Source organism: Arvicola amphibius, chromosome 2 (genome assembly GCF_903992535.2).
Source record: "Arvicola amphibius chromosome 2, mArvAmp1.2, whole genome shotgun sequence".
Lineage (NCBI taxonomy): Eukaryota > Metazoa > Chordata > Mammalia > Rodentia > Cricetidae > Arvicola > Arvicola amphibius.
Window position 1 is genome coordinate 106623085 of NC_052048.2, and position 15988 is coordinate 106639072.

The 15988-nt window shown below is 40.3% G+C and overlaps 1 protein-coding gene across 1 annotated transcript; it reads left to right on the forward strand.

The window, feature by feature from the left end:
• Positions 1-777: 777 nt before the first annotated feature.
• LOC119806790 (zinc finger protein 883-like) lies at positions 778-15988 on the forward strand. Its single transcript, XM_038318781.1, has 4 exons — positions 778-886; positions 11524-11650; positions 11890-11944; positions 12882-15988. Exons 1-4 carry the CDS (start codon positions 866-868, stop codon positions 14461-14463), a joined length of 1785 nt encoding a protein of 594 aa, XP_038174709.1. The 5' UTR covers positions 778-865; the 3' UTR covers positions 14464-15988.

The window sequence follows — 15988 nt, forward strand, 5'->3', positions numbered from 1 at the left end:
GCACAAGGACCACAGGAATAATATTGTGGACCTATCTCCAGGTCTACTAATTTCCATGGGACTACGGGACACCTCAAAATTCCATAGGCAAAACCACTGGTGAAAAGCTTAAGGAACTTGGGAGTCCTAAATACCCAGTATCTCATGGACTGTAATCTAAACTGACCCTAACAGCAACAACTATAATAACAGCGATAAATAACAATAGTTTTTATAATAATAACAATAACAGTAATTATAATGGTTACTTTTGGCCATCCCTAATGGTTTTATACCCTAACAGGAAAGTATAACCAAAGAAGAAAATGATTGGTATAAGACAAAACAAAGTTAGCCTAGACTTTGAAAGAGACAAATGATAATTCAGGCCTTATATAAGCCTTCCCATTAGGACCTGTGTAAGATGTACTAACATACTGTGTAGGACAATCACCGCACAACACACACACACACACACACACACACACACACACACACACACACACACACCCCAAGCGTGTAGGCACCTGAAAGTTTGGAGCATGGTCCCCTGCTCCCCTTAAATGAAAAGCTATAAACCTGGTCGGAACAGGCTTAACCCAGCTTTAAAAACAGAACTTGGAGTACGATGGAAACTGTCATTCTGACTGCCTCTGGGAAGGTGAAGGTGATTAATTCAGGCATTTAAGCGCAAGGCTGCCCGCATCTTCCGTCAATCAGGGAGGCTGTTGCTGCCCTTCACAAACTGTCCAATGAGGAGCGCGAATATTCGGAAGGCCCCCTCCGTGCCACCATGTTTGAGTCCTGTGTTGTCGAGGAGGCCTGCGGTGCTGGGTCTACACTACCTGTCTCTCCTGGTTTCGAGCCGATTGGGAAGAACACGTGCATGCATCTGAAAGAGGAAATGGTGAGTGTGCCCCGGGATCCTGGAATCCTCCTGCAGCGCTGTCGCCTGGCCGGTCCCCTGGTGCTGTCCAGCGGGTGTGCCCTGCTGGCTCGCCTATCCCCAGAGCTCTGGAATTGTGTGCAGAGCAGCGGCCCGACGTCGGATCCCGTCCGGTTCTGTCCCAGGGAAGCTACTTCGTCCCAGGCCCCTGTCTTCTTGGGGTGAGTCATTCCTGGGATGTGCACCTCAGCACTTACCGCAGCGCTGGCAGGTTGGTGACACAGAGTCCAGGCTGGTGTGAGGGGACGTGGGCAGTGAGAGCTGTTGCTCGTCTGCCCTTACAGGTACATCTGGGCTGCTTTCGATTTTTTTCTGTCGTCACCTATCTGAATTATATTCTTTTTAGTACCGCGGTCCAGTAGGACAGGACTTTGGCTTTAGGCTACGTTCCCAAACCTCAACTCATCAATTAAACTGTGCGTGTGGGGGGTGTGTTCTGCTTTTTAAAAAATGGTGATTTCTAGAGGGTATTTGATTTTGCCCTTTGTGAGCGTGGGCCAAAATTCCCAATCTTAGAAGAAGGAGAGAAACCTAAATTTGATTTTTTTTCATTGACCATTTCTGAGGCCAAAATTAGGATTTTTGGAAAGCTTTGCAGACCTGGTGTTTGTGAGCCCTTTGGAGGGGAACAGGTACTTGCGGTTGTATTGTTGTTTGTGTGCCCTGAGCTGCTTCTCCAAGAAGAAGGAGCTGAGTCTGAGAGTATTTAATCAGTATTTATCACATGGCATTCTCTGAGGGATCTCCATTTGCACAGTATTGTTTCTTGCAGTCCATAGGCTGGGGTATTCAGTTTCTTTACCATCTGAAGTTGTCATGGTCGAGATCTTTTACTTCTAGTTCTTTTCCTGTTACTGCGAATGAGATTGTGTTCCTGGTTTTCTCTCTCAGCCCATTCTTTATGGGAATAGAGGAATGTTCTTGCTTATTGAATGTTGATTTTATATTCTGCTATGTTCAAGAAAGTACTAAATGCTACAAAGAAAATGTTTACTTTTTAAAATTCCCTCTGTGTTGTATTCATACCCAAATTGAAGGGATTTTTAGCAGTGTAATAGATAATTCTAGTTAATGATAAGTAAAATAATGAGCATTTGCATATTAAGACAAGAAAGACAAACTTGGAGAGGGTAAAATATTTCCATTGTGTATGAAACAGTATACTGTTACTTGAAAGTGAGTTTAGATTACTTGTACATTGAATTTTTTAAAACTCTGGGTAAACTGTACTTAGAAAAGAACACTTTTAATTTTCTGGTAGAAGTTGAAAGGAAAATAAGTACCAAATTAATCGGAAAGTTTAGGCCTCAGGAGATGACACAGCTATCAAGAATACTTGCCACTTTCGCAGGGGACCTGGGTTTTGTCCCTGCAGCCAGTTTGGGCAGCTCACCGACACCTGTAAACCCAGCTCCTGTGGACCTGGCATTTTCTTCTGGCCTCTAGAGCCTGCACACAGGCATTATACACACAGACATATCAAAAAATAATACAGAATGAAAATCAAGCAAAATAGTTTATTACAATGAAAGCAGTTACACATAAAAGACATACACATTTTTGTTAAAATTATCCGTTTAAATGTCAATATTGTGTGTGTCTTTGTGTACGAGTATGCATGCGCACACCAGTTAAAAGGGAGTGACAGAGAACATTAGACTAAAAAACTTAACTGTCTTTCTTCTATGGGTAAAAATAATTACATGAAAGAGATGGAGTTTAGTAGTTGTGGTACCAATTGTTGAAGGGATTAAAAATATTAGCCATTGCTGGTCATAATGACATCCTGAAATCTCAGCAATTGCAAGACTGAGGTGGGAGGATTGCTGTCCGTTCAGTGACATCCTAAACCGTAAATAGTTTCAAGTCCTGTCTCAAAGACAAACCAAAACAGCTTGATCAAACATCTGTGTCACAGGAGAAATTACTTGAGCTCTATCTTCTAATATGATGGGCATTTAGAGTGCAGTGTAAATAAGTGGAAGACTTTTTACCAAGGAAAGAATAGTTAGGCAGCAATATATAGCTTAATTTTCTCAGCCATCATAGCCTCTTTCAAAAGATCATATGAGTTCTATATAGTAAAGTCTTTCTGTTATTTACCTCCTAAACAAATGAATATTTTCACGGTGTACCTAGGGTTAAGGTCAAGGTAGATTCAAGGTATGAAGACAGGGTCAGTTTCTAAAATAGTGTACTTTTGCCCCCATTGAGTTTAATTAGTGCAGCCCTTATTTACATGGGCAAGGGGTTCTGTTCAGGAATATGGCAAACATAACAAGGCCACACTCCAAAAGAAAAATGACTCTCCCCCCCCCCGCAAGAAACCACCAACTAAAACTAGCTTTTCAGTAAAGGATGGGGCTTTGGAAGCCTCTCCCAAGTCCATTGCTGGGCTTTTTCACTGGCATGATCCCATGCAGACCTTGTGTGGGTAACCACAGCCATTGTTAATTCATGTACACAACAGCCATGTCAGGTCAGCATTTGATGATACTGCCCCCCCATGCCCCAGCGCTTACATTTTCACTTCAGTTTTTCTGCAATATTTCCTGAGTCTTGGGAACAGAAGGTTGATATAATGTCCCATCTGTGGTTGAGAATACACAGTTATTCTCATACTTTAAACAGTAATGCTTCTCTGTCTTAACTACCATGGCTACAGTAAGAAGCCCCTTTGACCCAGGTTGGGAGAAGCAAGCATCCATGAAGGAAGCACAAACATTTAGAAGGCCGTGACTGTGTCAACATCAGCGCTTAGAAACACAACATCAGTGACTTGTCCCTTAGGACCTATGGCATTCCTAGCCATGGTTTTAACCATGCTAAATTATCAGACATGACTTTTGTCTTCTGCCGCAGGCCTGAAATTTCATTGGCAAAGTTCCTTAGCTCCATAAACATTTTTCCAGTAGGCCCATCTTGTCTGGCATATCAGTATTGTAGCATCCAGAGTTCAGCTCAGGATAAAATCTTTGGTGCCTCTTCTCTCCCAACAGCTTTCATAGTACCACTCAACGCTCTGAAAAAATAGCTACCTGGGAGTTTCCTGGTCAGCTCATGATTGGTTTCCCTGTATCCCGCAACCAAATTGTGTGGTGTCTTCAACAGTAGAATTTTATCATCTAGTTATGGTTGGTAATCCAAAGCAATGGAAGTAGCCTATATTGTTTGGGGTGCTACAGAAGCTTCACTGACCAATAACTCATATGGTGGTGACCTGTGCCTGACCCTGACGTTTTTATTTAGTCCCTTGTGGCTTTTAGGGAGCAGCATTGTTCACTAATGGGTGGCACTTCTGCTTGCTTAGGTCTTTGTGGGTTTGTGGCCAGCCTGGTCTATAGGCAGAGTTCCAGACTAACAAGGGCTACCTCGTAAGGCTCTGTTCCCCACCCCCTCCAAGAAAAAAATGTATTTTAAATTAGTTTTACAAGCTAGTGCTGTTTCATAACGCTACTTCACACATCTTTAGTTTTGGTTAACTCAGTTCTTAACCCTCCTTTCCCCTATGTTCCATTCTTATCCCTTCTTAAACCTTTAGCTTCCAATATTTTCTCACTGATCATTCATATAGCATATGTTCTAATATCCCTCTCGTTATGTATATTATAGTATATGTGTGTTCACTAAATATATGTATGCATATATATATTATATATTTTTATATTTATATTTAACTTGGACTGCACGATCATAAGTGCCCAAATAACTTCTTTGTGCGTTTTATTTTTTTAAGCCTTATTCTGGCTCCTCTTTTTGCCATCTCTGTCATTCCCAAGCCTGCTTGAGCCCTTCAGTCCCAGCGCTCCACTCTCAACTTCTGTTTTATCTGTATTCTACACCTCCATGCATCCTCCCTGCCAATAGCCTGGTTTTGCTTTCTTCTCTTCCACATACACCTAGGAACCTCAGATGAGAAAAACCTTGCAGTGTTTTGTTTTTTTTTTTTAGCCTAGTTGAACTGACTCAGTATAATTTTTTCAGTTCTGTCCATTTTCATGAAATTTTCACGACTTCATTTTTCTCTACAGCTGTTGTGTAGATAACACCATATATTTTCATTATACGTTCTTAAGTCGAAGGATATCTAGGTTGATTCTTTTTCCTACCTACTGTGAACTGCTCAGCCGTGAACATGGATGTGCCAGTGTATCTCTAGAATAAGGTACAAAGTGCTGTGTGCATATGCCCAGGAGTGGTATAGCCAGGCAATATGATAAATGTATTTCAAGTTTTGGAATTTTTTATTTATGTTTATTTGCATGAGTATTTTTCCTACAGCTATGCCTGTATATTGCATTATGTACGTGTCCATGAAGAGCATAAGAAGGTGTCAGATTCTCTGGAGCTGGAGTTACAGACAGTTGTGAGGTGAATGCTGAGAATACAGCCTAGGGGTTCTGCAAGTGCTGCCTGGGCTCTCAACTATTCAACAATCTTTTCAGCCCTGTTTCTGTTTCTTTAGAAACCTCCAGGCTGATGACCACAGGGTGTGCACTAGTTTACATTTTCACCAACAGGACAAGGGCTTCCTTTTACCTACATCCAGGCCAGTGCTGGTTGTCATTTTTATTCCTCGCGATGGCGTTTTTTTTTTTTTGTTTTTGTTTTTGTTTTTGTTTTTGTTTTGTTTTGTTTTTCGAGACAGGGTTTCCCTGTAGTTTCTAGAGCCTGTCCTGGAGCTAGCTCTTGTAGACCAGGCTGGCCTCGAACTCAGAGATCCGCCTGCCTCTGCCTCCCGAGTGCTGGGATTAAAGGCGTGCGCCACCACCGCCCGGCACGATGGCCATTTTTGACTGGAGTGAGGTGGCCTCTTACTGTAGCTGTAAAATGCAGACAAATGAAACTAGATCCTTATCTTTCACTTTGCACAAAACTCAACCCCAAATTGATTAGAACCTTAACAAACAACTTAATATCCAGAAATTTCTCGATGAAAATTTTGTAAGTGCAGTTCAGATGACAAGCACAGGTAAGGAATTTCTAGATAGGACTTCAAGTAAAACAAATGGAATTTCATGACACTGAAAATCTTTTGTACAACAAAGAGTCAATTACATGAAGAGGCAGGCTGCCCACAGAATGGGAGAAAATCAGCTATACCTCTAAAAGGGATTAGTGTCTGTAATACAAAGCGATTCAAAACAACATAAAAAGAATCAAGGCATCAAACACCCTAATTAAAAAGTGGACTGTGGGGCTGGAAAGATAGCTTAGCCATTATGAGCACTGACTGCTCTTCCAAATCACCCCCGTTCAATTCCCAGCACCCACATGGCAGCTCACAACTGTCTATAGCTCCAGTTCCAGGGGATCCAACACTCTCACACAGACATACATGCAGGCAAACCACCAAGGCAAATAAAAAAAGTGGACTGTGGAACTGAACAGAACATTCTCATGAGAAGAAAGAGAAATGGCTTATAAATACAAAGTGTTCAACATCCTCAGCCATTAGGAGATGCAGATGAAAATGGGTGGGTGTGGCCTCATCCACTGGAGTATGATTAGCCTACCTGTAGCCACAGAGAAATTCTGACTCTCCTTCTCCCTTGTGCGCCCCTCCCAAATCCATGCTGGAACTTAACTAACATAACCTCAAGTATTGTGGGAATTTCATGCTTTGATGATAAAGAGATTGTTTGGGTGTGTGATATTGAGTTCTTAAGAGTGTATCTTGCTGCTGTAAGGACCAACCTTTAGCAGATCAGGAATTGAGAGGAATCCACGGAGTTGGCAAACTAATCACTCGACTTTTCTATCTTAGGGAGTAAAACTTAATTCTCTAGGGCTGACGAGGTGGGGCTAAACTTAACTTTCTGGGGCCAGTGCAAAAGGAAACACACACACACACACACACACACACAAACACACACACCTTTAGAGAGTCTCCCTATCATCTTCTTTTCTTTTTTTCTTACCTCTAACCAGGTGTATCCCTTCTATCTCTCTTGATGTCTTCCTTCTAAGTTTATTTTTTCCCTTACAACTTATATACTCCAGAAAAATCCTTCAAACAAAATAAAAATTACAATGTGGTTACATTCTATTTTTAAGTGAATAATTATAATGAATGCAAGTAGAAAACACTATGTTTTCCATAGCTTTTACATGATTGAACATTATGTATTACAGGTAAAAAGCAAGTTGTCTCAAGAACCCACATACATTCATACCCAAGCAACTTGTTATAGATGAACAGAGTGTAAGCAAGCAAGGTATTTTCCCCAGGCAGTTCTTTTGCTGGCAGACTGCATTTTGTGGCTACAAAGAAAAGATCAATCACTTTATTATTTATCTCAAAAGATAATCTTAGAAATATCCTTAAAAGAATCATTAATCTAAACTTTTATATATGAAAAACAATTAGCTCTATTTTCATCCTTAGGGTGAACACCCACTTACTAACAGTTTTGTTTTGTTTTGTTTTTTTACTATCAGGAAACTGAGGGCAAAAATGGGCACAAGGAATTAATCATCACTTTTGGTCATCAAGCCGTTCTAGAAAGAAAGGCACACACTTCATCAGCCAGCAATAGCCAGGCTGCCATTGTTCCTGTTCCCTGCCTTCAACGAGTCCCTTGTTTAACTATTAAAAGTGTGCCTAGCAAGCCACGCGGTGGTTCATCGTGTAGGGCGCCCGCGTGAGTGCGTGTGTCGGCGAGTTCGAATCCCGCGTGTCGTGTCTGTGCGTGTGCTGCTTGTGTGAACGGTGTCTCTCTCCCACGGCTTCTTGTGGGAAAAAAAAGTTTTTTAAAAAAAGTGTACCTTTATAAACTTTAAATTGTTCCCCAAGATTTTCTACCTCAAAGCCATTAAACAAAAAAACATCTCAACCTAACTTTAAGTCATTATTTAAAACTTTGTTTTAGCTGTGATGCACACCAAAACCCATGAACATATCTCCCAACATTAAGATTAAAAGAACTTAAGCTCTCTTAGCTTCTGGGACTCAGTTGTGCCAGATGGATGACACTTTTTTTTTCAGGGACATAGACAACACTCTTGTTTTTAACCTCTATTTATTTTTCCACTAAACTATCTTCTATTACAATCCTTTACTATAATTATTTAAAAACCCTCAATCGTCAAAATTCTATTTAACACTATTTTTGTATAAAATCATTGCTTTAGTTAGTACAGCTTAAGAGGAAATCATCTTCATAATAATCCACAGGTAAAAACGTCCAGTTGAATGGAATATTTCCAGGAGATAATCACACCACATTAAAGGCAATAAGGATTCCCCTACATCTATTTACACCATGCCAGATACCAGAGAAATATGGTAGAAACAAACATGCAAAGACACAACAATAGCAAGAGACATTCTGGAGCTGAAGCCCCCAGGCCTTGCCTGTCTAAGATTTGCTCATCAATGCCTTGCATTCTGGTGGGCAGAACTCCTGAAGTCAATTGCCACCTGCTGCTCCTCTGACAGGGTCACCAACAAAAATGTGCACTTGCCAGGCGTAGTGGCCCGAACCTTTAATCTTAGCACTGGGGAAGCAGAGGCAGATGGTTCTCTGTGAGTTCTCAGCCAGCCTGGTCTAAAATGTGAGTTCCAGGACAGCCAAAGCTGTTACACAGAGAAACCCTGTCAAAAAACAAAAACAAACAAACAAAAAAACCCCTAAGAATATATGCCCTATTTTCTTTGTGTCTTTGTCCACAAAATCAGTTTAACCCTTGGTGAGATTTAATATGTCATTTTCCATTATGCTTCTGGTTTTAATCATATACACTCCTAAATATACATAAGCATAAGATTGTAAATATTGTAAATATTTTTTTAAAAAATCCCTTGGAGGACATAATTTGTCTTATTGAACTTACAGCAAAAACTAGCTAATCCTGGATTGGCCCAATGTTCACATGACTCGGACATGTAATAGTTTGTATTTGAATAGAAATGGGGTTTTGCTGAGGGTTTCCTAAAGGGAGTAACTTATTTACATCATTTGAAACAGGTATATAAGTTGCCTGATGCAGGGGTGGGGGAAGGTGTCCTAGGTTACTACCATGCTCTCAGGTGCCTTGTTGGAGTAGCACATACACATAGCACAGGCTAAGCGATGTTCCATGTTGCTAAGGCCTTTCCTATGCTTTCGTGCCTTAGTCTTTTCGTGGCAGCCTCCAGTTGGAGTACGTGATCTCCCAGGGAACCTCTTGTAAAGGCACTGGCTGGTGAGTTGAGTTACTGTTGAGCGCGAGTTGAAGAGGTTTCTCGGTAGGAGTGATGACATAATCATTACAAGAGAGGAGTCCTGCCGGGCCACATATCCAGTAAGGAAAGTCCGGGAAAGGCTGTGACCAGAGAGAGCCTGTTTCCTTTGGGTTTGGTTAGGAAATAGGAGAGAAATCGTCCATCAGTGGTTACTACTCCATAATTAGAGAGAACAGGTTATCTGCAGCTCATGTTACAAAAAAAGGCAGGGCCCCTCAGCCTTCAGATGTACACATTGTGTTAGTGTAGAAAGCTGAGATATTTGAAAGTCACAGATGTAAAGCCACAGAAAGGAGTATGTAAGTTGCTCATACTAGACATACATTGATTGACTTGACAGTCTCTCATAACCAGAAGGGTCTGATTTCCCAGTGGCCTGGTTATCCAGCAATGGGCTGACACCTACTAACTTAACTGTATGATGTGTGGGCAGACGCAGCGGCTTTAAAGGGCCAGGGAGTACTCAAGGGAAAACTAAGAAGTAGATGATCCCCAGTCAGGACTTTGTTCTCTTGAGGTGGTTGTGGAGCTTGGGACAGAGCAATTATGCCTCAGCGGGAGTGGTTTAGTTTGCTCCAGGCTCCAGCGCCCAGAGCAAAGCTATTTTCAGTCATCGTTTCTCAATAGTCACGTGGCCAGCAATACAGTAGCTTGTAGTTGTTTTCTGTCATCTATGCCCACAAAGGATTTTTTCCTTTCTCCTTTTACTTTTCTGCTTATCTCTACAAGCAAGCACACATTGACTACTGAACCAATGATGCTATCTGTCTCACACACATGTAAGAACACAAGGAGGAGAATCAAATGGAAAAAAAGAAGAAAATCCTGATTTTTATGAAAAGATATTTTCTTTTTAATTTGGTCTATATGTGTGTCAGTGTGCAGGGGAGTACTGGTGCCAGTGGATGCACAAATAAGTTGTCGGATCCCCTGGAGTTGCACTTGTAAGCTACCTGACTGTGGGTACTGGGAACAAACTCCGCTCCAGTTTAAGAGCAGCAATTACTCTTTCTTTTGTTTGTTTCTTCTTCTTCTTCTTCTTCTTCTTCTTCTTCTTCTTCTTCTTCTTCTTCTTCTTCTTCTTCTTCTTCTTCTTCTTCTTCTTCTTCTTCTTCTCCTCCTCCTCCTCCTCCTCCTCCTCCTTCTCCTCCTCCTCCTCCTCCTCCTCCTCCTCCTCCTTCTCTTTCTCCTCCTCCTCCTCCTCCTTCTACTTCTTCTTCCTCCTCCTCCTTCATCTTTTTTTTGAGCCAGTTTTTCTCTGTAGCCCTGATAGTCCTGGAGCTTGCCCTGTAGGTCAGACTCATGTAGATTTGCCCGCCTCTGCTTCCCAGGAGTTGAGGTGTACCCCACCACTACCTGGCAGAGCAGCTATTTCCTGTTGAGCAATCTCTCCATCCCTAGAACAAGCCTTGTAAAACCAAGTAGCTGCAAAGTATGGTTTCAGTCCTGAGAACTGAGGGTACTTGAGGACCTCAATTATGGTTTCTGGTCTCCCCTTGTTATGGAGTTAGAAAGGAGGAGGAGTTTGATTGCTAAGGAAGGTTAACATGCACGGATGGTTCTGATTGATAGGCTGGTTTGGGGTAAGTCTCTGTTCACTGCACATGTCCTTTTCTGTAATTTGTCAGAATTTGGTCATACCCATGTATAAGCATAAGATGGAAGAGAGAAGACTGATTATCCTCATAGGTTCATTTGCAATGTTTGTCTTATTTCCCATCTACCTAAAACTAGTTCTTGTCAGATCAGCCCATAATCTGGGTGTGTATGTGAATGGAGTCCAGACTTTCCCAGGTGTTGCCAAGGGAAATAATTTATTTTAACTGTTTAAAGCAGGCATACTTGCATCCTGATGCGTAGAGGACACTAGATTGACAAGAAGTTGTCATTAAGTTGGTAAGAGCATTTTTGAGGAAGGGATATTTGCACTGTCCAAATCAAGTAGGGTCTCATTAGTTACTCCCTGTGCTCGCTGCCTCTCTATTACCCCAGTGTCCAGTACTAATCTCTTTAGCAATACAGCAACTCTGTTGTCTGTAATAATCTGCTCATCCAAAATTTAAGGCTGCAGACACCCCTTTCCTCAGTCACATAAATTAGTCCATTGTTTTATATTCAACTCCATCCAGGATCTTAAACCCTGGTCCACTGGTGTGAGTCCAGATATGTGGCAAAGGAAAAGATGACCTCGGTCTCAGTGTCTGATGGAGTTCTAATTTTTCTCCAAAATGTCACGAGATGGGCTGCTGATCTGCATTTCTGTCCACAGTCTTGTCTTCCAGCTTTCACGGTGATGGTCTGGTCCTGTCAAGGTGTCAGATCTTGTCAAACTGGCAGTTAACACTAACCATTGCGCTATTATTTTTTTTAGGAGCCAGTGACCTTTGAGGATGTGGCTGTGAACTTCAGTCCAGGAGAGTGGGCTTTCTTGAATTCTAGTCAGAAGAAGCTTTACAGAGATGTGATGACAGAAACTTTTATGAACCTGATCTCTATAGGTAAAAACAAAACACTATGATTCTTTTACCTACTGAGTGAGAGAACAGCTTTTCTTGCTTATTTGTGTAGTTTCATGAATTGAAATATTGAATGTAGTTTCATGAATTGAAATATTGAAAGGGGACCTGATAGTATTTGTGGCATTCCAAGTCATATTGTACCACAGTAAACGGTAGACTTTAATAAGTGTTTTCTAGTGTTGGATAAGTCATAATGATTTCTTTTGATTTACTCCCAGGGAAAACAGAAGAAAACATTGAAGAGGAGTGTGAAAATTTCAGAAGAAGTTTTCGGTAATTCACACTCAAAAGCATGGAATTTGCATCAAATATTTGTAATATTTTAGGAAAGATGAAAACCAAACCAATGATCCAACTACATCTTAATGTAAAATGGTTCTATGACAATGTTTTCTAAAACCTGTATTAATTTGTCCATCCAGAGTTGATGGGAATTCCATCTGTGTACTCTAGTAATATTTCCTAAATGTGTTACAACATCAGGCAGTGTAAGCCATTCTCCAGTGATTTGAGCTATACAATCTCCTCTTCATGCACAAAAGTATTTAATCTATTTTTATCAGGTTGACTTTAGGACTTGGATATATGCTTCTATATTAAGTACAGTGAATTTCAGTTTTAAACTGTGATCTAGCTTCAATAAATCTTGTGAAGATTACTCAGGTATTTCAAATTTCATCATGCTTGCTTCACACCTTTGCATGAGTAATTTTCCCCATTGTTAACTGGTAGAGACATTTCCAAAACTTATTCTTTGGTAATTACACACATGTGGGCAATGTATCTAATCATAGATCTGTCCTTTTCCTTTCTCTCCAACTCCTCCAGGACCCTTCCTCGCATCCCTCTTCTAGTAACCACATGGTTTCTTTGTAGAAGTTTTTTTTATTTTAAATAATCCCTGGAGTCCAATTGGTATTACCTATATAGCAGTGGGTACAGGGTATTCCAGTGGAGCATGAGGAGCCCGCAAGGGTCTACACTCTTGAAGAAAAATTCTATATACAAATAAAGTCCACATTTAGTATTGTCCCTTAAGTCAGGCCCTTTCCATGTGAACCTCAAAGTTGATGTCATTCTGCTGCTGCCTCCTAAATACTCTATTTATTAATGGGAGTTAATGGGAGTGAGTCACAGCATCCAGCCTCTAGGGCTTCTCTTGGCTAATCTTAAAATGTTATGTTCTTTTGTTTCCTTTTTCTTTCTGTAGAACTCAGCTAACTGAGAGAGACTGTAAATGTGGAAATGGTTGTCAGTGTGGAGAAGCCCACCACCCAATTCCGGAATATGTTGATAATGAGCACATGCCTTCTGCAACAGCAGTACGGGAAAGCAGTATGTGTGCAAGAGGCACCATTGGTCATTTACCCTCAGCTGTGCATCTCACAAGTGAAACGGGAAAGAAACCATTTGAGAATAAGGGATATGTGGAAATAGCATTTCAACATGAGAAACATTATGCAGATTTCACCTCTTCCGAATACTTTCAGGTACTCAAAAGTCCTAGGCAGATATTTCATAAAAAGAAACAATCTAACGAAGTGTATAGGATTCACACTTCTGACAAAAATGATGAGCAAATTTACGGTGATGGTACATGTCACGAATACAATCAGTTTGATAAAGCCGTCAGGAAATACACTTACTTTCAAATATATGAAAGAATGCACACTGGAGCAAGACCGTTTATGTGTACACAGTGTGGCGAAACCTTTGTTAATTTCAGTCAGCTTGTCTACCATGAAAAAATTCATACTGGGAAGGAATGTTATGTGTGTAATCAGTGTGGAAAAGCATTTAGACACTACTCGTACCTTCAGAAACATGAAAGAATCCACAGTGGAGACGCTCCCTATGTGTGTAAGCAGTGTGGCAAGGCATTCATTCGTTCATCACACCTTCTTGTCCATGAAAGAACTCACACTGGAGAGAAACCTTATGCCTGTAAGCATTGTGGAAAAGCATTCAGCCATCACAGCGCCTGTTATAGACATGAAATAATTCACACTGAAGAGAAACCCTATGTTTGCAAGCAGTGTGGAAAAGCATTTACCTGTTCTACGTCCCTTCGCAACCATGAAAGAATTCACACTGGAGAAAAACCTTATGCGTGTAAGCAGTGTGGCAAGTCCTTCATCCAGCGTGATGCTTGTTACAATCATGAAAGAACACACACTGGAGAAAAGCCCTATGTATGTAAGCAGTGTGGAAAGGCATTTACATGGTCCACATGCCTTCGCAACCATGAAAGAACTCACACTGGAGAGAAACCTTACACATGTAAGCATTGTGGGAAAGCCTTTACACATTCCAGTACCCGTTACAGTCATGAAAGAATTCATACTGGAGAAAAACCATATGTATGTAAAAAGTGTGGAAAGGCATTCATTCATTCCAGTCATCTTATCAGCCATGAAAAGATCCACACTGGAGAGAAACCTTATGCATGTAAGCATTGTGGGAAGGCTTTCATTCAACGTAAGGCCTGCTACAATCATGAACGAACTCATACTGGAGAAAAGCCTTATGTATGTAAACATTGTAAGAAAGCATTTAGGTGTTCCACATACCTTCGCAATCATGAAAGAACTCATACTGGAGAGAAACCTTACATATGTAAGCATTGTGGAAAAGCCTTTACACATCAGAGTGCCCGTTACCGTCACGAACGAATTCACACTGGAGAGAAACCATATGTATGTAAAAAGTGCGGGAAAGCCTTCAGTGATTGCAGCTATCTTGTGAAACATGAAAGAATTCATTGGAGAGAAACCTTACACATTCAAAAATAGAGAAGCTTTTGTGTGTTCCACATCCCTTTATATGCATGGAAGCTGACAGAAAGAACTGGAAATTTACAGCAGTGTATCTGGTGGCCTTGCCTGTGCTTACTTATGTTGTGAGGTATGAAGGAAAGAAGAGTGTGAACAACTCACAAGAAGGCTCAATGGGTAAAGGTGTTTTTTCCTAAGTCAGGTAATCTGAGTTCCATCCCAGGGTCCCTTATAGTGGATATAGAGAATTCCCAAATGTTTACCTCTGAGTTCCAGGTACACACTTGGACTCACACACAAACTGAATATTTATTTTTAAAAACAGTGGAGATTAACTAACTGAAAGCTGCAAAAGTGTAGTTGTATCCCCAATATGCAAATATATATAGGATAACATCCTATTGCACTGGGCATGGTAGGGCGTGCCTTTTATTCTAGCACTTGGTGAAGAAGAGATGGTAGAGATCAGAGAACTATAACGGATATAGTGGGTTTGAGCACCACATGGGAGGTTTAAGAAGAACCAGTTAGAAGCAAGTGGAATTTTCTTTACAAAAAGAAAAGATGGTTCCACTATTAAAAGCACATACTGCTCTCCCTGAGGACCTGAGTTTTTCAGCATCCACACAGTGTGGCTCACAGCCACCTCTAATTCCACATCCAAGATGTGATGCCCTCTTCTGGCCTCTGCAAGCACAGAACACATGTGATACACATACTTAGAATTAAAAACACATCTTTAAGTAATTATGTGTATAAAGCAAACAGTTGTGGATTTTTCACATAAGAAAATTTATGAAATATTATGTAATTCAATCTTATAAGAATAATAAATGTGGAGACTGAACAAATTTATTTGTACAGAATATTTCTGGAAATAACCTGGATTACAGTAAAATTATGAGAATTTTTGTCATTGTTCAAGTCTTATATGTAACCTTTTACATTGTTTTTTTTATAGTTTTGAAATAAGATTTCATAAACAATGTCATAATTTTGCCTGCCTGTATTACCTACTGTTTGGAATGTTGAAGCTACCAAGAGACTGTCCCTAACAATAGCAATCATATATAAAAAAAATTGTGTTGAGGTAGTGTAAGTTTGGTTAATTAATGTCATTTAAATGGTATTGTTTAAATGAAATGAGGTAGAACTTTTTCAACTTTACTGTAGAGCTGTTGGATTCATTGAACTGAGATGCATTTTTAATAGAACAGTAGACTTAATTTCACCTAGTTTGTTGGTAATTATGGTTCATTTGAAAGTAAAAATATATGCTTCTTAAAAGTATTTTCTCATATGTCATATTTTTTAAAAGTATTATTAATTCCTTTACAATTTCCTTACATTTATGTGAAAATGGAAATTTTCTGGTGTTTACATAGATTTTTATATGTTGTACTTTTCAGTGTATGTGTTGTTCCAATAATAGTGCTTTGTTTCTTTTTTGTTTGTAAACAGGATCTCACTATGACTGGTCTAGAACTCACATAGTTCCTGCCTTTGCCACCAAAGAGTTGGAATTAAAGCTTGTACCACCACA

Excerpts from the sequence above, each read along its gene's own strand:
- LOC119806790 (XM_038318781.1), top strand. The coding sequence starts at position 866 with ATGCATCTGAAAGAGGAAATG. Across the intron at positions 11,651-11,889 it reads TATGAACCTGATCTCTATAG|GGAAAACAGAAGAAAACATT; the intron begins GTAAAAACAAAA and ends ATTTACTCCCAG. Across the intron at positions 11,945-12,881 it reads AATTTCAGAAGAAGTTTTCG|AACTCAGCTAACTGAGAGAG; the intron begins GTAATTCACACT and ends TTCTTTCTGTAG.